The 25,740-nt window shown below is 32.5% G+C and overlaps 3 protein-coding genes across 4 annotated transcripts; 1 reads left to right on the top strand and 2 right to left on the bottom strand.

Moving 5' to 3' along the window:
• Nucleotides 1–949: 949 nt before the first annotated feature.
• On the top strand, nt 950–4,151 carry LOC111018763 (Metallo-hydrolase/oxidoreductase superfamily protein). 2 transcript variants are annotated; one of them, XM_022295001.2, is made up of 8 exons: nt 950–1,211; nt 1,289–1,382; nt 1,482–1,607; nt 1,694–1,852; nt 2,707–2,825; nt 2,942–3,133; nt 3,431–3,488; nt 3,968–4,151. In XM_022295001.2, exons 1-8 carry the CDS (start codon nt 1,057–1,059, stop codon nt 4,046–4,048), a joined length of 984 nt encoding a protein of 327 aa, XP_022150693.1. In that variant the 5' UTR covers nt 950–1,056; the 3' UTR covers nt 4,049–4,151. The 2 variants fall into 2 exon arrangements, with proteins under 2 accessions (XP_022150693.1, XP_022150692.1); XM_022295000.2 differs by having other exon boundaries at nt 955–1,211; nt 3,431–3,521.
• Nucleotides 4,152–12,535: 8,384 nt separating this feature from the next.
• On the bottom strand, nt 12,536–14,595 carry LOC111018624 (transcription factor HHO2). Its single transcript, XM_022294796.2, has 5 exons — nt 13,998–14,595; nt 13,692–13,918; nt 13,265–13,580; nt 13,076–13,152; nt 12,536–12,967 (listed from the first exon to the last, which is right to left on the bottom strand). The coding sequence occupies exons 1-5, from the start codon at nt 14,134–14,136 to the stop codon at nt 12,662–12,664; spliced, it is 1,065 nt and encodes a 354-aa protein (XP_022150488.1). The 5' UTR covers nt 14,137–14,595; the 3' UTR covers nt 12,536–12,661.
• A 4,323-nt stretch (nt 14,596–18,918) lies between these two features.
• LOC148209303 (AP2/ERF and B3 domain-containing transcription repressor RAV2-like) lies at nt 18,919–20,309 on the bottom strand. The gene has a single exon (XM_088128346.1). The coding sequence runs from the start codon at nt 20,233–20,235 to the stop codon at nt 19,168–19,170; it is 1,068 nt and encodes a 355-aa protein (XP_087984472.1). The 5' UTR covers nt 20,236–20,309; the 3' UTR covers nt 18,919–19,167.
• Nucleotides 20,310–25,740: the final 5,431 nt, after the last annotated feature.

The raw sequence follows: 25,740 nt of genomic DNA on the forward strand, positions 1-25,740 counted from the left end.
AACTTATTAGAGAATAAAAGGTGAAAATTGCTTTGATGTCAAGAAATACATAGGAATTACTAATTTGTGGTCATCATAGGATTTGAACTTATTCCATTTTAATTAACCATAGTCCATTTGGACCAACGAACCACCCATGATGGTTAAAGGATATGTTATTGTAATCCTTACAAACTTGCATCTTATTTTATCTTCATTTAAAACATAAAATCTCCCTCATTCGAGACAGTTCATGAAGACTCCTAAGTTCAACTTACCCATCATGTTTGATACATTTTTTTGTTAAATAGTTTTCAAAAATTACATGATTGTTTTCCTATATATATATATATATATATATGATTGTGTCAATCATTATTTAATTTATATGATTCATAATTATTAATATACTAAAGAATTGTTAAATTATAGCTCAAATGATTAAAACATCGCCCTCCAATCTAAAGATCATGGGTTCAAAGTTTCACTACTAGATATACTAAAATTAATAATCTAATGAAAAATTATGTTAATTATTCAAATTAATATATCATTATTTAAACAAGACGTCAAACTTAACATAGCTTAAGACATCTATTTTTAATTAAGAGATCGTGAGTTCGAATTCTCTAAAAGTACGAAGTTCAATCTCTCCACTTTGTTGAAGAACAGAGGAACAAAAAACCCAACCCAAAGGAAGGATAGAAAATTTTCAGCTTTTAAAAAACGGTTGATTCAAAAGTGTCCACACTAATTTTTTATCTTCAAAAAGCAAAAAATAATCTGTTAAAAACGGTTGATTCAAAAGTGTCTTCACTAATTTTTCATCTTCAAAAAGCAAAAAATAATCCGTACAGGTTACTGGTAGAGCGTGTTGTGTGTGAGGTAATAGCCAACGGGCAAGTGGCCAAATCAGGAACACCAAATCAACGTTCCCCGAGTGGATCGAACTGTTCATAATCTTGATGAACGTACTGGAAAGTGGAAACCCATAAAAATAAATAGATAAATAGACACTCGTCTTCTCTATTTCGCGCGAAAATAGGAAAATTTTGTGGCAGTGTACGTGGAGAAGCCATGGCTGCTGTTCAGTGTATATCTCTGCACAGCTCTTGTAAACCCTTTTGCTCCAAATTGCCTCTCTCCCCTTCTTCACTCGCCCTTTCAATCTCACCTACGAGTTTTTCCACTTACAGAACTTCCAGCTTATTACCGACGGTCTCGATTTCTAGGTATTTTATTCTCACTCCCTCGATTTTTCTCATGTTGGAGACTAGAAGCTGTAGTTGCACTAACGCCTTCGTTACAGGTCGAATAGGGTAGTTCCGGCTGTGATTACCGAAGAGAGTGCCGATGGGGCGACTGTTTCTACCGCTGATGCGTTTAATCTAACTTATCTGGAGGCGGGTTCTTAGTTTTATCTAGTTGGGTTCGATAATTATTCGTTGATTTTGAATAGCGTACTTAGAATTTATCTCCACGCTTTCCCCTTTTTGTTTTAGGGAAATAGTTGGTTGTGGGAAGTGGGCGGATTGACCATTTTGGTAGATCCAGTTTTGGTTGGCAATCTTGATTTTGGTATCTCATGGCTGTATGAGGCCTCCAAGAAGATATTGAAGAATTTCCAGGTTATTTTAGAATAATTATTAAGTATTTAGTTTCTATGATGCTGCAATTAATAAACTAATCTGATACTTGAGCAACTTTAATGCAGCTGAGTGAACTTCCTGAGGTTGACTGCTTACTAATTACACAAAGCCTTGATGATCACTGCCATTTGAAGACCTTGAGGCCTCTCTCTAAGAAGTCTCCAAATCTAAAGGTCGTAGCAACTCCAAATGCAAAGACATTGTTGGATCCACTTTTCAGCAATGTAAGCAGACTCTGGTGTGAATTGTCTTACTTTTCTTTCTGCCGCCATTCAAGGCTAAATTGATAATCAGGTTTCTATTTGCTGATGTGCTGTTATTTATTTTGTCAAGAAAATTGGTTAAACCAGCTGATGGCGTTTGAGATTTTTCTCATTTTTGAATTTGGAGTATTTATCTGTGGAGTGGTGGATATAATGTCATCGGGTAATCATAACATCGTTAGACATTGTATCAATTATTTTATAATGGTTCATATGACCCCATGATTTCGATTCCCTGGATAAAGAAGTACAGAAATGTTGCAACATTGTACATATGGCGCTCAGAGAATTATAGTGCAGCATTTTGTTATTGTTATGTACATAATTTTCAACAGTCATATAGTCTGAATAGGCATAAACGACCAATTGTTGGGCAAATTATTCGCTGAATAAAGTAGAAGATGGTCTTCCCCAATTTACATGATCAGGAAAGCTTCCCTCAGAGAAATGTTACTGTAGTTAGAACTTAGAAGGAATTCCTTAGACCATGCTCTATCTGAATCTCCCACTATATTTTGTTCACTGATTGTTGTTTGGATAGACTATTAAGATTCAAGGCATGAAGCCAGCGAGATCAAGAGTGATAAAGGATAACATAGGAGCATCTCCCTCCTCCTCGCTTAAATTGTTTAAATGAGAACCTCCCTGCATATAGAGGCACTTTCCTTTCGTATCCACCTTTGCGTATCCACTTTTCTTTTCAATTCAATGTTTTTTTAATGCCAAATTTGATTAGATTATTACTGTGCAAGGATTCTATATGCCACTTTGTGCTCATATGTTAATGTTCTAAGGCCAGTTTTAGTTATATCCAGGTCACTTATCTAGAACCTCGTCAGAGTTCAGTTATTGAAGCAAGAAATGGTTCTCAAGTAGTCATTAGAGCCACTGCTGGACCAGTTCTAGGTCCTCCATGGCAACGTCCTGAGAATGGGTAAAAATGTTGATCTTCTACATTCCTACCCCCACTAAATAGTCTGACAGTTTACATTATGAACATCGTATTTTGTAACCTGGTTATTTAGATTCCATTCTCAAAATCTGATACAGGTATCTTGTTATTTCTCCCCAAGGCCAACTGACTCTTTATTATGAACCTCACTGCTCTTACAACAAGGAATATTTGGAGAAAGAAAGGGCTGATATTGTCATCACACCAGTGATAAAGCAGCTTCTGCCTAATTTTACTCTGGTTTCGGGACAAGAAGATGCAGTTCAACTTGCAAAGCTGCTGCATGCAAAGTAAGATGCTTCCAAAACCTTATATCCAATACTTGGTGGAGGCATTTATTCATTTCTATATAATTACGACAAAACCCCAGACTTAAGGTTGAAAATCAAGAAAATTGGTGCTGAAATGTATTATAAAGGATATTAAGCGTTCCAGAGGCCTGTCTTCCAAGATTACTATAATATGCCTAACTTCTAATCTTTACTCTAATAAACTCCCTAGGTAATAAATAATATGCCCATATATCTTAAAAGTTAAAAATATTTCTAACTTATTCTAACAAATTATCTTTCCTTGTCATCTTTCAGGTTCATCGTGGCAATGAATAATGGAGATATGGATAGCAAAGGGTTTCTTGCAAATTTAGTAAGTGCTGAAGGGACTATTGGATCATTCAAGGTTAACATCTACTTAAACCATAGTCGTTATGCTGCTTAAGTCAGAACTGATGGTTATATTCATACTTGAACTTTACATGATGGGGCTTTAGGTTGTGAGTTGATATTGCCTTATTTTCTTTTTATCATGTAGTCGTGATAAATAATGGAAGCTGATAAGTTTAATGAGAGTCAAGTAGTGTAATAATTAAATATATTCTTTGAACGTAGGTTTCACAATTTTATAACACGGTCAAGTAAATTTGAAGGTCAAAATGCGTACTCCATTGTCATGGGACGAACTTTTTCTTCGTTAGAATCAGAGCATGTTTAATTTGTGGTTCCTGAACCGTTTCAAATTTCAATGATAATTTGGGAGTCAGTTCTTGCCAAATTTGTTTGCTTTCTAGTCTGCTAATGACAAGAAACACTAAGAAGCTCCATTTAATGCTTATCAATTCAATGCAGGAACTGTTATCAAAGGAGCTGCCAGAGGCAGTGGTCCTGGAGCCTACTCCCGGTGTCCCGCTTAATGTTTCCCCACCGTAGATCTAGCGTGAGCGCTTGGTTTGTTGTCGTAAGAACTCATTTTTTTAAATGTATAAATTATATTGATGAAGGAATCTAATGAAGCCTGTGTTCTTCAGCATCATTCAGGTACATAAACAACCCCCTCCAAATTTGTCATAACTAAGGAAAGATGCTATCCGAATCATACCAAGCCAAGTATGGTTGTTTTTCTGATAGAACTTGAAACAACTAAAATATAGTGAAATATAAAAGAATAACACAATAACTCCCGAGTAATTCAAATGACTTAGACCCTTGAGTAATTCTTACTCAAGTTTAAACCACACTACATAGTTGTCTACCTTCCTCCTTTCTGCTTCGCTCTATTTATAACCAATCCATGCTAACTAATTTCTTATCTAATTACTAACGTACCCTTATTATTCTTTTAATAATCCTAATTACCCGATAGACAAATTCCTGCCATTTTCACATTTCTGAGCTAATATCCATTTCCCTCCATAACTTACATGGGATAACTCAACAATATTCTTCTTATAGATCATTTGCAGTTTGTCATAGTCTATGTTTTAGTGCTACTTGGTGTCAAATATAGCTTCTTAGTCTTTCAAGAAGTGAGACTCCTCCCTCAACTGTGTATGTGAGATAACCCACCTTTTGGTTTTAGAAAACATGATGGCCCATTGGGCTCAGTATTGAAAATACAAAATATAGTCCAAAGCAAACTCTGCCCAATATATCTTCTTCTTACATGTCCAAACTAGGACCACCTACATTCACTTTTTACATTCATTCATCATGAATCTTCCAGTAGTTATTGAGCCAGAGAAAGTCTGCTGGTCAGATTCAGTCCTTAGATTAATTTATGTATCACGAATGGAAAGTCTACTTGTCTTGCACATCTTTAAATTCAAAAACTGTCCTTTGAGATTACAACAACTTAGGCACCCAAACTTCCGAAGCAAACTAAACAATAGTTTCAGATGAACTTGGACGATATAATGTACATTAGAGAGAAGGAATCAAGAGAAGATATAATTTATTATATGATTCAAAATATTCCAGTTGTGGGAGTAGTGTAGTACATGACATTTAGGTCATAAACAAAGTGTTAATTAGGTGTTTTTGTTCGATTTGATCGGCTCAATGAATCGTGATGAGGACATTTTAAGACTTAGTCTTTTAAGGCTTAGTTAATTTGTTTTAATAATGTCACTAATGAAGTTTGAAGAACCTCTGTTTAGTGGCTAATGACAGTCTTAGAGATGCAAACAAACTGAGAGGTGGATGTACTTGGACGGATTTGTGAATGCTATTAGCTTTCATCCTCAACTTATTCATATCAGTAGTGATGCCTTTTTAGCCTTAGTCCTTGAGTGATTAAACTATTATTGTTAATATTATCATATATACACATGAGTGATACGTCAGACATTATTGACAACTCATTGGATCGGATGAAATTTGATTTCATTATACATTTATGACACGTCACTCTCTAGATAAACTTGTTGTTTACTTCAAGAGATGTTTGTTATTTAGGATTGGAAGACTTGAAATTTGAATGTAGGTGTGTTGGATATATATGTGCATTTGAGATAGGTTGTTTCTTAGGGAAAACTATATGATATACATTATCTCCATTTAGTGTATATTACCGCTTTAGAAAACTTGTATTGAAACGTGACTTTAGATTAAAATAAATAAACCAACCGAAAACGATTAAAGAAAATCCCAAAAAAAATATTTATGTACTTCCTATGTTGTGGTTTTTTATGCTTGTAAATTATATTTATTCAGTTTTAAAATTTTTTATTTTAGAGATGAATGTTAGCGAGACTAACAACTTATTATTTAAAAATATAAAATTAAGAATAGAAATTAAAAAAAAATAAATTAAGAATAGAAGTTAATGTATCTTCAATACGGTAATCTTTCACATGAGTGTCATGAATAACATCCAACTAACTTAAGTTTAAAAAATAAATTCGAATTTTTACTTCCACACATGTATTAAAAAAATATATAAACTAACTTAGATTTATTTAATCAATATAAAATAAAAAATAAAAATAAAATTGAAATAAAATCAGGTCTCATCTACAAATGACTGGGTCGCGGACCTTAATGATTTTAGTTAATTATATTATCCCTGCCTAAATATATATTTAATTTAATGTGTAGCTAAGGTATTTCTTATTTATGCACTAATCTCATACTACACCCTAGCATAATTTAGTAAATAAAACAACTACGATCCTAAATATCAATAATTCAATTCCCACCTTGTAATTGTTAAATTGGAAAGGTAGATCCAAATTTAAATAATAATATTTGTTCCAATTCAATTTTTACTATTTTAGTCATACCATACATATTTAAATATCATACCATTTTAGTCAAACCATACCATATGTGAGTAAATATTTTGATGACAAATGGAATGTTATTCTAAATTTGTCTCCATTTTGAATTTTTTCTTCTTACAATTCACAAAGACACAATTTAAGTTCTGCTAGTGTTTCCCATCCAAGGCCTTTATTTCTCTCTCTCTTTAATTATGTTGAATATTTAAAGACTAAAACAAATCAAATTAATGGATGATTAAATAGTATTTACAATTGGTATTTTTTAAAGTACAATATGTTAGATGAGGAATCAGATTCACAACCTCTTAATTGAAAATATATATCAATTACCTTTGAACTATGCTTGTTTTGACTACGTTTGATACTTCCGATGAAGTATTTCTTTTATATACATATTCTGCATGTGACACGTTTATACAATACCATAAGATGGGAATTAATAAAATTGAGAGAAATAAAAGATAACATTTATAAACATTAATCTTTATTAAGTTAGGCCAACACAGAAGCTAAGAGAAGAATATTCCAAGAATTTTCCCGAAACACAAAGTTTCTCATGCACATACGAAACGTCGTCGTTTAGCCTACGTTTTGTTTCGGGTTTCTCTCGCCAAAACGAAAAGTCGTTTGGCCTTTTATTCACTCCAAGAGTCACTATCTCTCTCGCCAAACTGGGCAATGCTTCTGTGTGTGTGAGACATTAATTATATCATGGTCGTGCAACGCCAACCGTCAGATGAACAATCTACGGTGCAGATGGAACTTGCATATTCTACAAGCGTGGGCCAGGGGACCAAGATTATTATTAATATAGATCTGATTGTGGGGAATCTTAGACAAGGCAAGATTCTTGAGGTTAGTTGTGGGCCAGGTCAGAATTCAAAAGATAAGGTAATAAATTAAAGAGAGAGAGAGAATATTCCAAATTAGTTAAATATACCAAAGGATATTATGAAATTTTAATTTCTTTTCCTTTTGTTGAAAGATACCTTTTTAATCATTTGCAGTATAGTCTTGACATTTTAATGATATACTAATATGAATTATTTTAGTTTCTAACATTAAATAGTTAGAATTAAAAATCGATATCGGTTGAAATAGACAACATCATATCGTTTTATAAATACGAAAATATCTATCCTTCGATCAAAAAATCTCTAGGAAAAAACTAATGTAATGCATATCACAATATCATATCTACTTCTCCGGCCCTCGTCTTCTACCTATAAAATTTTTCAAGTTGATCTCTTTGGTCAATTTGATTTTATTTATTCATCCCAAGAAGGAGGGTATATTCCTTAATCTCTTTCAATAATTTGTTAAGATTCTTCTTCTCAAATAAGAGGTGTGACAGGGAGAAATTTAAACCAATAATATCTAAGGGGGAAGAATAATTCATTAATTAATGGGTTATAATACTAAATTAACCAAATTCTTTTTCTTGAATACAACTCAAGCAATTGTTAGAGCATATTGTCGTGGGCTGCAGTTTCAAATCTAATATCATCATGTTGGTAAACAAATGAAATTATTACATTTTACATACATAAAAATGACAGAAAAATGAAAATAAATATAGAATATATATATTTTTTATGGGAGAAAAAGGGAAAAGTTGTGACTTATGACTCATGAGACCATTTTCAGCTTTTTGGGATATTGGCTTTTGGTCGTTTGGCGTTGGCTTTGGGACCAAAATCAGAAGACACCACGTTCTAAATTTAAACAAATCCAAACCACATCTTTTATTTCTTTTTCTCTCCTTTTTCTTTCACTCCACTTATATCAATCATGCATAAAATCATTAATAACCTCTACCCACATTATTATTTTTAATATGAAAAGTTAATTTTTGACAACGACTTCAGTGACTCACCCAACAATTTCTCTCTAGTACTATCGAATTCACAATCTTCTAATTAAAAATACGTATTTTAATCCATTGAGTTATGTTTAGATTGACTAAGAATTTTCGTTTAAATTTAATTTATTAATTACAAATTCATTATCAAGAATTATATTTATATGTACCAATACTCTTTTATTTTATATTTTTAAAATCATTCCAGGTTGATGTAACCTTACCTAACAAAAAATAATTATTCAGACTTCAAAATAGAAAAATAAAGATTTTTTTAACCTACATCTTTCAAAAAAAAAAAAAAAGAAAGAAAGAAAAATCTACCGAACCACCTACTATATATGTATATTAATTATTATTATTATCATATAGGTTTCATGTGAATACCAAGAGAAACCTCTAACTTGTAAAATTTAAAAATCATTACATATTAAGCATAACTTCAATTATTATGAGAAAACAGGTCATCTATAAAAGCAAATCTATCCATCTGGGATTTCCTTATTATTATTTCTCTAACAATGGCTGTTAACATAATTAGTAATTAGCATCTAATCATGTTATAGTTATCGATCCAACTATAACAATATGAAAAATAACAACGATTTATTTAGAAAATCAAGAAGATTATATTTCTAACCTGTGAATCAACATTTTTTAGGTATAATATTTTATTATACAATACAATCCATTACTTCACATGAATAATATTAGAAGACTTATGTGCAAATAAATTTAGCAGAATCCACGCTTCATAAATATATTTATGGTCGGTCCACATAAATTATCAGACTTTACTAGATCACAATTGTGAAATATATTTGTTTATATAAAAGAAATAAATTCATAATAATTAAAGTGAAATTTTGATTTGAGATATAGGTGACCTTTCATGGATGTGTAGATACAAAATGGCTCAAAGTACCTTTGTTCTTCAAAATGATAATTAGTCAAAATGAATAATGTGGGCCAATTTTTAGGTAAGATGCTCTTCCCCGTTTGGTAATTTTCTCTCTTGTTTGAAAAATCTTGTTTTCTAATTTCTCGACCCAAAGACTTAGCGAGGAATATCAAGTAGTGTTGTCTCAATTCGGAGAGTCTTCAAATGTAAAATCCAACGACATTGTTCCCTGTTTTATATATATATATATTTTTTTTTGTGTTTTAAATTTCAAAAGAAATCCAATAATACGTTCTACTGTTTCCACCCCAAGATTCACATCATTCCCATCACAAAACAAAATTACTAAGAAAAGGGGGACAATTGTGAATTTGATATAATTTATTGTTGCTTATTTTATTTTCTTTTACAAATATATTATTTATAGTGCGAATGATCCCTAATTAACTTGTCAGTTTAGTTGTTTTTTTATACAACAAATAGGGGTGGGAAATTCGAACTCGTGACCCTTGATCAGAGATGGATATCAATTACCGTTAAGCTTAGTTCATGTTAGTTCATGTTGACACTTATTAATGGAATTAACAATTAATGGATTAGAATAACTAAAGAAAAATAGGATATTATCAAACCAGGTAGTATTATAGTGCAAGTAAATTTTAGATAAACATGAGAAAAGAGATTAGTTTTGAGTATTAAAAACATGTAGACCACACATGTGAAAAGTCCAATAGGAAGGCCGAATAGTCAATTATTGAGTAATTGGTTGGGATATATATTCTTTATTTATTATATATATATATATATATAGAGAGAGAGAGAGAGAGAGAGAGAGAGAGGTAAGTGTATTATGAATGGAAGTTGAGAGAATCAAATTTCAGAATATGTACCTTTGCCACCTAAAAAAAAAGGAGATTGAAAAAAAAAATTCAGTACCGAAAAAAGTAGTAGGTGGTATTTAAAAAATTAACCAAAAAAAAAGGTGACCAGAGTCATTTTGAGAAAAATTAGATTAGGTCAAATTACACTACCATGGCGACATCATTTCTCATATTCTTATAAAAACATAAATTTATAAATATATGAGAGGAGGTTGGAACTTACCCTTTGTAATATATCATACTCATATATTTGTAAGTAAATTCATATTTATATATATAAATATTTATTTTTAATTGATATGACGATAAATTTATGTTTAATCTCTAAATTTTGATGATTGTGTTTGTTCAGTCTCTAAAATTTAAAAAAAAAAAAGATAATTATATATCTAAACTTTTAATTTTGTGTCTAATAAATTTATATGGTTAATTTCATTCTCATTGATTTTATTAATTAGAGACTAAAATGTAGAGCTTTAAGAAATCTTTGAGCTTAACAACATAAGTTTAACTCAATAGTAATCAAGATTTTAAATGTCGATGTCGATGGCGATGGGAATGTCGATATCTCAATTTCGTGGAAATATCAATAAAATATTGATGTCGACGGATATTTCTCTAAAAGTTAGAAAATTTTAAAAAAAATCATAAAGAATATTTAAATGAATAAAATAACCATTTTTCTATTTCTAAATTAGTTAAAAATAATTAATATTAATATTATGTATATATTAGTGACATTTTGTTGATAGTTTTTATATTTTATCGATTTTCTTGTACTATGATTGAAATATCGATTTACCCCTCATGTCGATGTTGAACCTATAGAAACATGAATATATCGATGAAAATGTCGACATATCAACGGATATTTAGAATCATAATATTAGTCGGTAGTTTTTGACCAAGAAACCCCTTATCTCCCGTAGAAAGAGAAATTTTTAAGTTTTAATTTCTCCCTCTCGTTGGAAAAAACAACAACAACTTTCTCTTTCTGTGGTCTATGGATTATTATTGAGGACTTTTTTCTTTCTTTTGTTTTTATTATTATTATTATTATTTTGGTGAGTTTAGTGCGATGTTAATTTTGTTTTGTGATGGAGTAATTAATAAGTTGGAAATCTTGTCTTAAAAGAAAAGATAAGATCGATAAGTTTGAAAATTCAGACTTTTTAACTAACCACTTTTATTAGTTCCATGTAGACTGATAGTCATCTTTTACTCAAATTTTGCCCTCCAAACCACATCCACGTTGTCAATTATAAAATATTATTTTATTCAATATGAAAAACAATCCAACTATTTTTTTTTTTTTACATTTTTATTTATTGTGAATTCATTTTAGTACTTTTATACGTTTTATTTTATTCTTTTCCATACATTTTGATTGAAAATCCATGTTGATCTTTATCATTTAACTTCTATAGTGCATTTACATGGCACCACGTGAATTTATATCATATGCCACACTATGAGATATAGTATAATTAATAACCATGTAACATAAGATTTAATGAATATCGAAATAAAATTTTTGAAAAAACTTTAGAAACCAAAAGATAGTAAGTTTTAAAGTATTTGAACTAAATCATTACATATTAAAAGACTAAATTATTTCATTCCAATTTAATAACTAGATTATAGTTTTCATGAGAGTTTTACTGTCTTTGTAGACCTATTTTAATATGCTTTCTAGAAAAAAAAAATCAATTTTTTTGTTGCCAACAATTTTTTTTAAAAAAAAAAGTAAAAATAAAATAACAAAATTCTTTAAGAAAGCTCAAATCTCTTTTTGGTAAAAATTTACGCACCCTTCTAGTTTTTGCCTACTTTTATCAATTTTATTTTATTTATTTTAGTCTATTTTCATTCATATACTTAAGTGATTGATGTAGAATTGCTCCTGAAATCCTAATGCAAATTCGCCGTACTTTTATTCTAAAAAATGAAAGAGATAAAAAGAAGATAATAATTAAATAGACCAGTATGCTCAATTTATAAGAGTATACAAAATGGGCATACCAAAATTGAAATTAGTTTTCTATAATTCAATCATTATGGGGGGGAGAACGCAAAAATGGAAAGCAGTTGATATTATGAAAATAAAACAACCAAAATGAGTTATAGAAATACAAAGAAACAAATATGATTATGGTTACAAAGGTTCTTAATTGTTATTGTTGAGACCATAAAATTTAATTAGATTGATTTGCGAAGTTTTAATCACATTTATTACCATCAACACATTTTTGGTCGGGTAGGGCCGTTTGATGTTTCAATTTTTCATTTTTTTTAAGAAATTTAAATATTTTACAATTATTTTTTTAAAAAGATTAATAAAAGAAAATAGAAAGGATGCCAAACTGGCGGATAGTTGACAACTGTTATTAAAACTTGATAGGATTAAAAATAGAGAAAAAAAAAATTTGGATTCACATTCCCACGATCATTCGAATAAGACAAGGCGAAGATGAAATTGTTGGAAGAAGAAACTTCACGTGAAAATTTTGTGTTTATATCACATGGCTGTATCATTTAGTTACAAAACTTTTATATTTCTCTCCTCTCGAAACTAATAATAACTGAACACATAAAAAAAGGGGGGAAAAAAAGAGGAATCTACGCCGACGGGGAGGCTGTGGTGGTGTGGGTGGATGACGAAGTCGCCGGAGAATTCGAATGAGCCACTCCGGCGCTGTGGTCCGACGCCCTCTGCCGTGGCCTTTGGGTTTTGCCGGAAGACGGCACCGGCGTCGCCACCGGGGCGTAAATTCCATTTCTTACTTCCGGTGTCGCCACCGCCGCGGATTTCGGTGGCTGCGGCACCCATATGCTCCCGACCACCACGAATTGCGGCGGCGCCGATGAGTTGCCGCTGTCTTGCATTGCAGAATTTGTTGGCCTTCTGGCGTGCAATCGGTATTTCTGAAATTAAATTAAGCACCCAACAATAGAAAATTTTAGTTTTAATTTACAATATTTAATTTAATTCCCCCCCCAAAAAAATTCACTTAAATTAATTGCGGTGTGAACCTGTAAATGGCTTTTGACTTCATCATTAGTGAGGCCCTCCACCTTCATCAACTCCCTGATTTGTTTCGGTGTAGCAACTGAAATTAAATATGAAAAATAAATAAATAAACCCAGTTGGTTAATTCATAATATCAATAAATCATCCATTGAAAAAAATAAAAAAGAAAAAAAGATGAATTTGGATTGTACCGTGAGGGCCGCCGAGTTGTTGTAGGGCGTGTAAGAATCGCCGGTGTAACTCCGACGACCAGCACCGCCTCTGTTTTCTCTGAGTCTGAGATTCCTTATCTTCCCGTTTACTGGTTCCACCGCTGCCTTTGGAGGCGGTTTCCGCAGTCGAACTCGTCGTCGCCTCCGGCACCGAAGAAGAACCGAGCGTTTTACCGACGACCGGCGCCGCCTCTGTTTTCAACGGAGATTTCTCCTTCTGGAATGGCTGAAAAGCACCGCCACCGCCATTATTTTTTACCTCACCAACAACCGAAGTCGTTTTCTTGGAAACATCCTGCAAGAAGGGAACAAAAAATTACACAACTTTCTCGGAAATTTCCCGTTCATTTGCCCCGCTGCCAAAACAGAGTAAAACAGAGCAATAACAAAAACGATGAAATGTTACCTCTGTGATTGGAGGATCGGGAGTTTGATTCCAAAGCTGAGCGGATTTAAGCCAATCGGATCGACCTACGTCATTCTTATCCGGTTCCGATTGTTCATCTTCAGAATGAGAAGTAACCGGAATTTTATTAATCGGAATAAACTCCTCCAAAACAGGGCCGTCGCTGGACGTATGCTCGGAGCTCTCCGTCGACAACCCAGAAAACTGCTGCCGGCAAGATTCAATGGCTGCAAATTAGAAAAACAAAATTAAAATCGAAACAGAGAAGAGAAAAATAAACTGGAAATCCCTAATTTATGGTCTCACCTCTGGTAACGAGATCCAAACAGAGAGGAAGTTCCCGCTGAAAGACCTGAATTTTGCGGCGTTCCTGATCCAAAGCATCGGCATAGTGCCTCAAATCCATTCCCACTCGAATATCCAAAATGTTATCAACGAAATCCATTGCAAAAAGCAAAAACGAAAAAAACCCAGATTGATTTCGAATTGAGGTGAATCAGAATCAGAGGGGGTGGGTTTATTTATGGATGAGTCGGTGGGTTTCGAAACATAGAAAAATCCGAAGAGGGCCAATGAGAAAGAAGGGGCTGAAAGAAGAATACGGGAATCTGTAGAATCAAGAAAAGGAATAAACTTGGAAATAACAATATAGAAATTGGTAGTGGGGATAAGAGATTTACGTGAGAGCAGAAGATGAAGCTGGCCAGGCGAAGATAATGGAGTTTCTAGAGAGAGAGAGAAAAATTGATTGGGAAATAATCGGCGATTCGGAGAGAGAGTCGTCGAAGTCGTGGCGTCGCATATAATAATATAACATCGAATCTTTTGATTGGAGATTTGTTTTGTTTTTGTAAATAATTTCTAGAGAGAGAAAGAGGGGAGATTTTATGAAACCATATTTCTGGCTCTGGCTGTTGTAATTTGTAAATAGATTCAGAAATTTAGAGAGAGAATATGAAAATGAATATTCGAGGAATTTGATTCTCCTTTTTTCCTTTTTTGCCCTTTTCTTTGGCTATCCGTGGGCTGTCTGTCAATGACGTCACCTTCACAGCTTTTTGTTACTTGTAGATAAGATCGAAGACTCCATTGACCAACCAAACTTGTATTTGTATTCATTTTACATCGTAAAACAATTTTTAGATATAATTGGTGATGGGTGAATGGATTCTGTTATTTATAAATAGAGTAATTTACTGAATAATAATAATAATAATAATAAAACAATGGCGGTGGGATATAGCTACTCCAACTAACCTGGTTACACGGTTCTTAAAGAATGGGATAAATAAAATAATCCATTCCTTATTCTGATCTTTTAAAATTTTAAGTTCGTTTTGTAATTAAAAGAAAAATTAAAGCATTTTCTAATTATCATATTGATTGACAAAATAGTGATGGGTCAAAATACATTTTACTAAGTAAATTAAAATAGTTCATAAAATTAATATCATACCTCAATTATTAAGATATTCATCTTTTACTAAAAGAAATTGAGCTTGAATCTCCCTAAACTATTGTCCCAAAAATTTTCATAAAATTAAAATGAAAGAGCTCATTTTAAATTTTAAATTGAGCCATTAAAATGTTTGGAATTAAGATTTTTTATTTTAACTATTTTCAATAACCGAGGAAATCCATTAAAATTGACCAAGTACCAGATGATGGTTGTTCAGATTTTAAATTTACATAATGAAAAATCGACATCTTAGTGAATTGGATAGTGATATAAAAATATGTTGGTTTGGTTGAGTGATTCGAAGCAATTTATTGTACTTTAATGCATCTAGAAGTATATATTGGGAGAAGATAATATATAATAATATTTTATTTTAAATTTTAAAATGGAATCCGACATAGAATCGAATGGTTAGATTATGTTTCTCCAGTTAATCATTTTTTTTTATTTAATCTTCGAGCATGGATATGTCATAAATAATGAAGAATAAAGTATGGAGTACTTCATTAATGTACTTGCAAGAAATTTATCCAAAGTATGTTGTAGTACAAATTTCACACACTTTGTACTGCATACCATATCACTATGAATGCAGAATACCACTCATTACCATTATATAATTTTTAATATATATATATAAAGCTAAAAAATATATGCAATATGCGAATAACACCTGCCTCCACGTTATTTTATGTAAAACCTACACATACATACACACATGTATGTATGTATCACGTAATTATTTTATCATTTAATTTCAAAATGTGATTGGTTGTAGATTTAATTGAAGAATTTTGCCAAAACAAAAATAGTTCAGTGGTAATTGACATATATCTCTAACCAGGAGGTTGTGAGTTCCGAAACATTCTCAAAATTATATAGAAATTTTAGAAACAACCGAAACAAGTTTTTTTTTTCTTGTTTCCATTTCCAATCTGTTCCAAAACATAAATAATAAAATTATTTTATCACACTTCAATTCATGAATATTGGGACCATACAATTCATTTTTCTTGATTCTTGAAACAAAAATAGTAACGTTACCAAATGAGCCCTTAATTTCCAAATTACTTTGGGCTCCTTTAATATCCCAAGAAATCATCAGCTGGTCTTGGCGTCAATTTTCTGCTGGCCCAGTAACGGTTACAGAGAATTGCCCATTGCCGACCTCCAAATGGGTTTGCGTTAGGCCCATTTCGGCTTTATTTATGCTGGCCCAATAACATCTCTTTGAAAAAAAACCAAATCATATCTAAATTTTGATTTTGATTTCCAATGTTGGCAATTATAAAACAAATTTTGCAAATGGACGTTGGAGATTTTAAAATTTTCATAAGCAACCAATAGCTTACTACTTCAAGGTAAATTAACATCATAAATTAGTGGCTGATTATAAAGTGACATGGTAATCTAGAATAGCCAAGGAACGGTTAAAAATATTCAGTCAATAAGTCTATAATTTACTTATAAAAAAATTGGCATAGTTAAATTAACAATTTACTATGTTTAATAATTGATTTTCTCAATATATACTATTATCTACTTCAACATTTTGACAATAAATTTAATTTCAAATTGTTATGTTTTAATAAAAGCGGCCGGCCCAATAGAAAACCTATGATAGGCTAGGATTCTGGTTTTATTTATTTATTATAATTTCTTAATGAAAGAGTTCTGATTGGTTATGATAGTACAAGAATGTAGTGTAAAGTTTCGTTCTATCAACATCATTGAAAGTCGTCTACCAATTTTCTTCCTCTTTTTCTTTTACTATGTTTCAGTCAAACAAGATAAGGGAAGACTTGTTTTTTTTTTTTTTTAAATAATAATGTTACATAAAATGAGATTTAAAACTCATGACTAAAACATCATTTAAAAATCTAATAATTTTTTAAACATTTTTTTTCTTTTAAATAATAATATTACATAAAATGAGATTTTAACCTCATGACCAAAACATCATTTAAAAATTTAAAAATATTTTAAACATTGCAAATGAAGAGAAGTTTTTTACTTAATAACTTTTAATGCCACATAATAATTTTATAGTTTTTTTTTATATAGCATATAATAATTGTAAAGTTGATTTCAAGAGTAGGAGAGTCTCAATGGAAAAGGGTTTAAAACAGGGAGACCAAAAATTGAAACCTAGTATGTATTAGAGATTAAATAATGCATTTGGTAAAAAGAGAAGGAAAAGCTTTCTCGAAAAAAAAAAAAAAGAAGCTGCCATTCAATATCATTATAAATTTGAGGTGTTTTTTTCTTTTTTCTTTTTTATTAATAATAAATGTTGTGATGAGAGCTTAAATTTTGTACCTCAAGAAAGGTAACTAGTGTTTTTATCTACTAAGTGATGTTTAGATCTAAAAAATCTGGGTATTCTTAATTTTTTTCTTGTTGGTGATTTTGTTCTCTTCTCAGTCGCAACTAGATATATTTATCAATTCATGTAGGATAATGGTTGGAATGTGTCATTCTCATAAAAATAGCTCACGAGATATGCATCTCATTTAATTGTCATAGTAAAATTACTAAGAGAAAAAAACTTTATAATATTATACATGTTCAAAGCGGACTCTTATTTTGAGTTTAACGAATCAAAATATCGACTTTTTAAATGTTAATAAATGTCTTATCTATTTAACTATACTGCTGGTGACCCGAAAAACAAAACAAAAACAAAAGATGAAGATGGGAAGGAAAAAAATGTAGCAATAAAAATGGAAAAAATCAAGGGTTGTGGAGAAGTGGTCCATTTTGACGAAGACAAACGCGTTTTGAAGGAAGGGCAAAGTTGTGATTGAGAGTGACCTTGTCAGTTTGCTATCCACTTGAACTCTTTTATATATGTTGCATATTTGCTTTACAAATTTAAAGCTATATATATGATTCTTCTTTCAACTTGTTCATCATTTTGATCCAAGTACTATGTTATTTTTACTCCTATGTTTTCTCAGTTTTTGAAAAGTTACTCCATTTAGACTCAATATTTTTCTTAGACAAATAAAGTAAATTTGATTCAACCAGCTAATAGAAAAGGCTGACTAGATTTTAAACATTTGATGATATTTTGTGTCTAATATGTTACAATTTATTCGAAAGTTATGAACCCGTAAATAATGATTTCAAGTATTAATCGATAGTTATTCTCAACCTAAGTATATATGTGATTTGAAAATTTCAAACGAATCAAATAAGATGATATTTCTAAAATTTCATCAAGTTGGAAAGATAATTAGCAGTAAAACCCTAAAATTCATTATAAAGAAGAGGAAGAATCAAAATTGATTGATACCCTCGAATAGAGATCTTAATAAAAGCCAGCCTATTTGAATAGGATTTACAACTATAGTTGATTTCAAATCCTTGTATTGTAGAGGATAACGACAAATAAAAACAAAAACAAAAAAAAAGGTGATTTGAAGTTTATTAAGATTCCAAACCATCAATTTCTATGGAAGTAATTAGAGTATATCTTCGCAAACTATGATATTGCAATTCTACTAATTCTACCCCAAAAAAGAAAAAAAAAATCTTAAAAGTCGTACGAAGAAGATAAACAAGTAGCTTTATAATTTGCATAGGTCAATAAATTATGATTTATATTTGTCCATTAACGACAACTCAATATTGATAGATAACATTCATTGAGTTCATCATTGTCACACCCGGCCAACTACAACTTTGTTTTTATTTAAATAAACTAATTTATAGATTTGTCATTGCTTGGCCAAATCGCTTGATCTTTCCGAATAAGATAACATCTCGGAAATTACACAAAATAAAAAATAAAATTTGATCATACAACTTGAGTTGGTTTTGTATATATAATTGTAGGCTCAATTTCAATCTAAAAATTCAGCCTTTCTTTATCATTCTTCTGCATTTTTTCCCCTCTTTTATACAATTCTCCTCCTTAAATATTTGATTTCCAGTCAATTTTCCCAAAACACCTCGAACAAATTCCAGCAAAAAAAAAGGGTAAAAAAGGAAAAAAAAAAAGGAATATGTACGTTACAATGCTCCGACTCCGACTATTCTTTGCTTCTTGGTGCATTGTAATGAGAGTAATTCCATTTCTGTCCTCCTCTTCTCACTGCACCCATTTATACTCTCCGCACCTCCCGCAGCGGTTGCGGAGACCTTGAAAATGTTGACCCCGAACAATCTGACGGTCTGAACAGGGTTGGGGTTGGTTCCGGTCATCCTGGCCTTCCATTGGATGTAGAGCTGTTTGTCCGGTCCGGTGGACTTGAGGAAGCTGACAATGTCGCCGGCTTTCAGATTCTTTTCCTTCACGAACCGGCTCCACCCTTTGGTCAACACGTAGCTCTGGCTACTGTTCCAGTACGAGTACCTGAACCGCCACACTTTCCCTCCGCCGTCTTCGAAGTTGAGCAGCAGCCCTTTGGACGAGGCGGACCCGGTCTGGAGAGGGAAGTTCTTCTCGGCGTGCTGTTTCGGGATGACGAGACGGTTGAGTTTGCCGACGTCGCTCGGGGTGACGGCTTTTTCGAAAAGGAGTTCTCGGGCCGGAGCCGGGTCGGAGTGGCGGTCGGTCAGGGTCCGGTTCCGGTTGGGGTGTAGTAAACCGGCGTTGCGCTTGCTCTGGTGGAGCTCGTCGTGGTAGGTGTGCTTACGGAGCATGTCGACGATCTCGGCCTTGGAATGGGAATTGAGGAAGGTGGATTCCACATCGTCTTGTTGGGCGCGTGAGAGGGGTTTGAAATTAGTTACGGCGTCGCGTCCGCGGAAGCGCTGGGCGGCCACGTCGTAGGCACGTGCGGCTTCGTCCTCTTCGTTGAAGGTGCCCAGCCACACCCGCTGGTGCTTCTCGTAAATCTGCGCCCCCCACCGGCCGTTCGGCTGTGGGACCACGCCTTTGTAACGAGAGGATGGAAGCTTTCGTGACTCCGCTTCCACCACTGATCCGCCGCTGGATTCCGAGTCCAGAACCACGCTGGTCTCCGGCGGCGGCGGAGATAACTTCAGCACCGCCGCCGGAAAAACCAATGGAGCATTATTAGAGGTGGTGGATTGAGACTCGGTGGAAGTGGTTTCGTCAATGCAAATTCCGTCCATTATGGAGCAAAATAGAAAGAAGGTTGAAAGAGAGAAAGAAAATGAGGGTATGAAATGAACTGGAAAGGCGTGTTAGGGCAGGATGGATTTATATAGGAGGGGGTGGACTTTAGCTTATGTTTTGGCCAAGTCTATGAGTTTTTTTTTTTTTAATTTTAATTTTAATAAAAAAAGAATCCACGGAAACGCATATTTAGCAGATGATGGAATATATAAAAATAATATGCGTATTTTTGGAAAATAATTATATATATAAAAGAAAAGAGAAAATATGGGTCAACTCTACGAGGATGAGATGAGAGATGTGGGTTGTGTATGTGAGGTGGGTCCCCACGGTTTAAGCAAGTTGATGGGGTTCACATGACCCTGGACCGTGTTTTCTTTAAGTTCATCCCCCCTGAATTTTGCTGCTTCTCTCTCTCTTTTCTAATAAAAAAAAATGATATTTTTTTCATGTGGAATGTAACTTATCTGATACTGCTGCCCTGCTTCTTCTTCTTCTTCTTTCATCAATATATGCTCTATTATTTGTTGTGTTTGCTTTTCTTTACCATGGTATCATTATCAACCAATCGGAATCTTACCTCTTTTAACCCATTTTTCCCACTTATTACCTTATCCCAAAAAAATCAACCCAAATTGTACTGGACTCGTTGCCAATTGAGTTTTTGAAATACAAAAATTTGTGATATTATTTTAAATTAAAAATTTCCTGTTTTGGTAAAGAAAAAAGAGAAAAATTAGAAGTGTCCAAGTGTCGGTACCGGAAGGTACTATTTATTTGAGAAATTTAGTTCCCACTAGGATGGGGAAGTGGGCCTGGAGCTTCACAGGGATTGGATTTGGATAGACTCTCTCCTAAAAAAAGCACTAACCTCCAAACTAAACCCTAATTCCACCGTGGCATCCTTCGATTCGTTTGTCTTTATTGGCTAGGTTCACCTTAGTATCTCTGCACACGCACCAGATTCCTCCCTCTTTTATTTATTTTTTTCTCAAAAAACAATATTTATATTTATATATATTTTTTTCTTCTCTAAAGCCAAACATCACGATTCTATTATTTCCCAACCAACGCTGACATGTATCGCGCTCGACTCGACTAAACTTATCCCCTTTTTCTTATTTCTCGCATCGCGTCCAATAATTCCCCCCCCCCCCCCCTCCTCCCAATCTCCGCCGTCCATTGTGGATCTCAATCGACGGCCCTCCACCGTTTTGGCCCAATAGAGTCTCGCGGGCCCCACTCCGGCGCGCGAGTGTTTTAATATGTACATATGGCGACTTATGTACGGAAATTGTCCTGGGTTTGCCAATGGGCCCCACCTGGAAATTTTGATTAAATCCCGGCTCCCTTGTGAGTTGTGACTGACGGTGGCCGGTGGGTCTCTCACCCAAATTTAACCTCCTATTATTATTAATTTTTTTTTTAGGTATTGATTTGATATTTTGTTTCTTCATAGATTGTCTCTTTTTTATGATAATACTCCTCTCAATATTATTTCCAAAACTGTTCAAGATTAATTTGTTGAACCAATCAACAAACTCCATGTTGGGAGCTAACTCTCGAACACCGACATGTTCTTAAGAAATCACTAGGTCGACCTGGCAAGTCGGCTCCAAATACTTGGATGTGACTAAGAATTCCTCAGACGCTGCATCCAAAGACAATGATAAACTCGGGAATCGCTACGGACCGATGGTCCCGGAAACAGTCCAATATCCTAATGGGACGGATAGCTACCATTTTTACTATTATAAATACACCCCACTCCATTAAACCAGGCATGAGAATATGTCTGAAGTTGATTTATCTAAACTCGGAATTCCTAATTAACTTGAGCATCGGAGTGTCCTACCTGTCTTTACAGATATCATGAAAAGGCACACTCCCAACTAGCTTGCCCAGACCAAACAGGTCGTTTGGCAGGACTTGGATAGATTTTGGCATCAACACCCCAAATTTAAATTTTCTTATCGACAAATATATTAACTTTTAAAATGTTGATGTTAAAATATTACACTTAAATATAAAACTCGTTTAAAATATTTTAAAGTGAGCTACGATTTATAAAGATCGAAAGGTAGGTTTAGCGGGATCTAATTAAAAAAGTTGCGTGTTGAGATAGTTAACGAAATCTTATAATGTATAGAGAAGTAAAAAAGTCGAAATAAAATATATTGTTGAGCGGAAGGGAAGAAAAATAAAATGTAATTGATAACTTGGGATGTACCTAACAAGTGAGATTGAATGAAATCAAAAAAGTAATGATGAACATCACTTTGAAGTCTGCCTACAATCTTTGGGCTTTTGTGATCAATACTTTTCACTACTTTTGAGTTTCAAGATAAACATTGGATTATTTAATTATAATATCTTCTCTTTTTCTTTTTATTACTTTTATTTGCGTCACTTTGTCCTATAATCCCACCCGCGCTTATTAAATTAATTATCTTGATTAGCCAATCGCGATTAGCAATTCTGCCTCTCACTTAAATCTAAATCAATAAGATTCGGTGTAACTTTACTTGCAACTTTTTCCATCTCATGAATCATTGTCTTTATTTGCGCATTTTGTTTCTTTTAATTAATAATCAAACTTATAAAACTTTTCTTTTCTGTGTGTTTTGATATAAAGTGGAAAAAAAAAGGAGAGAGAGAGGGATCGGAGAGGGAAAAAAGTAGGTTATCTTTACTGTTAAATTATGAACTGTACTTCCTTAATATACAAATAGTTAAAGTTAATTAATTGTGTTATTGTAAAAATATGTATTTCCACTTCTTGCACTAAGATAAGTTTAATTACTCTGTTGATAAAATTAACCATTTTCTAAAAGTATAATGATGTGTGCCAAAAAAAAATCTATTGATATATCAATCATGTTGCTAATTATATTATTGTGAAAATTTGATATTTTCCTATATAATGACCAAAAAGTAATTTAAATTAATGGATGGCTGTTAAAAATTATTTTGGACCAAGAGCCTAATTAACTAGAAGGTAGAAGCGTGTTTCAGTGTAGTGTTCAAGCCGAGAAAGTTGAAATTTCAGAAATAAATTAATAATTAGTGTAAAAAGTTGAAGAATAATACTTTGTTTCTCAAAGGCAAGGATAACATACAAAATTTAACAACTCATTTCATTAAAAAAAAAAAGGTGTTTGTTTTTGTATTTACCTCTCTTAGTTGTAAAAAATTTATTGCACTATCATTAAGAAGTCTATTTTTTAAAAATTAATGCTGGGTCGAAGCGGGGATGAAAATAGGGAAGGAGGCGCGGCAGGCCACACAAGCCAAGGAGGCAATGCTGCGACATTGTTCTGCTGTGCGTGTGCGGACGTTTCTTCATCCGTAGCACCATGACGCTGTTTCGATGTTTATAAATACTGCTTTACGGATTTTAGGGTTTGCCAGCTGAACAAGGGGTTTTTAGCAGCCGTTTTTCAGAGGGTTTTGGCATCTAATCAATGGCAACGACTCGGGCATTGACAGAGGCTTTGGGATTGATGAACACATCAACATTATCGGGGTAATTGTATCTTGATTTTTGTGAATTTTTCATTATTGTTCCTGAGTATTAATGGTGTAAAATACTTAGAAGTTATTAGGGGGCTTTTGTTGGAAGCTCTTTGAGATATTTTTTTGGAGGCTTTTGTATTTCAATCATGAATTACCCACATCTGAGTGAAAGACTAGACCGCATAGTCCTTAGTAGTGAAACTGTGTCGTTATTCTTGTGCTTTTACGATTTTCTTCCTATTTGTATTTTTTTTTTATATTTGGATAATTCCGTGAAAGGGAAAATTATACTAGATCATTAATTCCCCAACAATTAATACATATAACCCACATTTAAAGGTACGTTCTTTCCTTTGGAATTTTTTTTTTTTTAACACAATTGCCTAACTTTTGAGTGGGATTTCCCGAGCAGCACACTTTATTGGATGCCTTTATTTTGTTGAGAGGCCAACTTGTTTTCGACCAATAGCTTCTGAAACCTCAGATTTTACCAAACACTTTTCCCTGTACGTTTAAATCGTGTAAATGATATCACAATAATATATAACAACAAGTGTTCCAAAAATATATTTTTGTTAAAAATTTTCAACTTGCTTGATAAGTTCAGTTTTGAATTTTGTTTTTCTTTCTAAATATGGACTAGATGTATATTTAAGCAACATGGGAAAAAAATAGGAGTTAATAGATTTTTTTTTCTTTTTCTGAATAGTAGTTTGATGAAGATTGACTCTTTTAAATTATCAATATATATTAGAGAAAAAATAAATCATTTTTTCCTAGTGAGAATTTTAAAGAAAAAATAAGTCATTAATAGAACATATAGCCATGAATTGCTTCCAAACTATATTCAACGTGTAATTAATGCAATTATAAATATCTAAAAGAAAACCTCAACAATGCCATTATTTTAGAAATTAAGCGAGATCTTTGACTTTATTTAACAATCCATGAAAATACAAAAAGAAAAATAAGTACTCGCTTTTTAAAACATATTCTTTATGAATTTTCTACGTATAAATCTATCTTGTCCAAAAACTATTTAAAATGGGATCATTATTGTGGTTATTAAATAGATTTATAGAGAGAGTATTGAAATTTCTCCACCACAATAATAAACCTAGCTAGTTTATTTTTAGAGTCTTCAATATTCATAATTTTATCATTTTTGAATTTCATGCAAGTGCCAATTATAATATTCTAAACAGAAAATATACCAAGTACAAGGATATTAATAATAGAATAAAATACGACATTGAATAAAAAAGCGGGTTTCGAGTCCAAAGCGCGTGAAGACATGCGGATTGATAACTAAACACTTATTAATTCTTATTTCTTTTAAAAGACTTTTAATTCCAAAATTATAATAAGGATGAAAATTGTTCAATTACCTGAGTGGCTACATAAAATCGTCCAATCACTTTCACAAACATCCCCATCACTCATCTTAAGCTCAATAACAACAAATTATAAACAAATAAATAAAACCTCTATTATTATCTTTTTTTTCCACGATGCAATATTAATAGTAAATAAATATTAAACTTTTGAATAAAATATCTTACCATAAAATAATAATTAATGCTGCACCAATTTGGCCCAACTTGTCGTCCTTTTGAGGAATATGTTATTATTTTATTTTCATGTGCCACTTCATCAACTAATAATTCCTCTAGACACTATTATTTTATACGTTGTGAGTCATACCAAATTCTACCTTTATCTTAACTAACACCAATTTGAATTACTTTAAAAAAAATTGTAAATTTAAATAGTTCTTAAAATAGAAGTGATTTCAAATTTTTAAAAAGTTATGGGAGGAAAGTGAAAATATTTTAGTGAGAAGGGAGCGAAGTGGAAAAAAAGGAAAAGAAAAAAAAACAGTGAAAAAGGGAGCCAATGATGAGGTGTCATTCAAATAGATGAGGCATGAGTAGCTGCTTTTTTTTTTTTTTTTTTTTTTGAGATAAATTGAGTAGCTGCTTTTG

Source organism: Momordica charantia (assembly GCF_013281855.1).
Source record: "Momordica charantia cultivar OHB3-1 chromosome 9 unlocalized genomic scaffold, Mcharantia_2.0 BLBB01000009.1, whole genome shotgun sequence".
Taxonomy (NCBI): Eukaryota; Viridiplantae; Streptophyta; class Magnoliopsida; order Cucurbitales; family Cucurbitaceae; genus Momordica; species Momordica charantia.

Bases quoted from the DNA above. Each gene is read 5' to 3' on its own strand.
- LOC111018763 (XM_022295000.2), top strand. From the start codon at position 1,057: ATGGCTGCTGTTCAGTGTATATCTCTGCACAGCTCTTGTAAACCCTTT. The intron at 1,212-1,288 runs GTATTTTATTCT...CCTTCGTTACAG, and splicing joins CCGACGGTCTCGATTTCTAG to GTCGAATAGGGTAGTTCCGG. The intron at 1,853-2,706 runs GTAAGCAGACTC...AGTTATATCCAG, and splicing joins TGGATCCACTTTTCAGCAAT to GTCACTTATCTAGAACCTCG.
- LOC111018624 (XM_022294796.2), bottom strand. From the start codon at position 14,136: ATGGATTTCGTTGATAACATTTTGGATATTCGAGTGGGAATGGATTTG. The intron at 13,581-13,691 runs GTAACATTTCAT...CCCTTCTTGCAG, and splicing joins CCGATCCTCCAATCACAGAG to GATGTTTCCAAGAAAACGAC. The intron at 12,968-13,075 runs GTTCACACCGCA...ATTTAATTTCAG, and splicing joins AAGTCAAAAGCCATTTACAG to AAATACCGATTGCACGCCAG.
- LOC148209303 (XM_088128346.1), bottom strand. From the start codon at position 20,235: ATGGACGGAATTTGCATTGACGAAACCACTTCCACCGAGTCTCAATCC.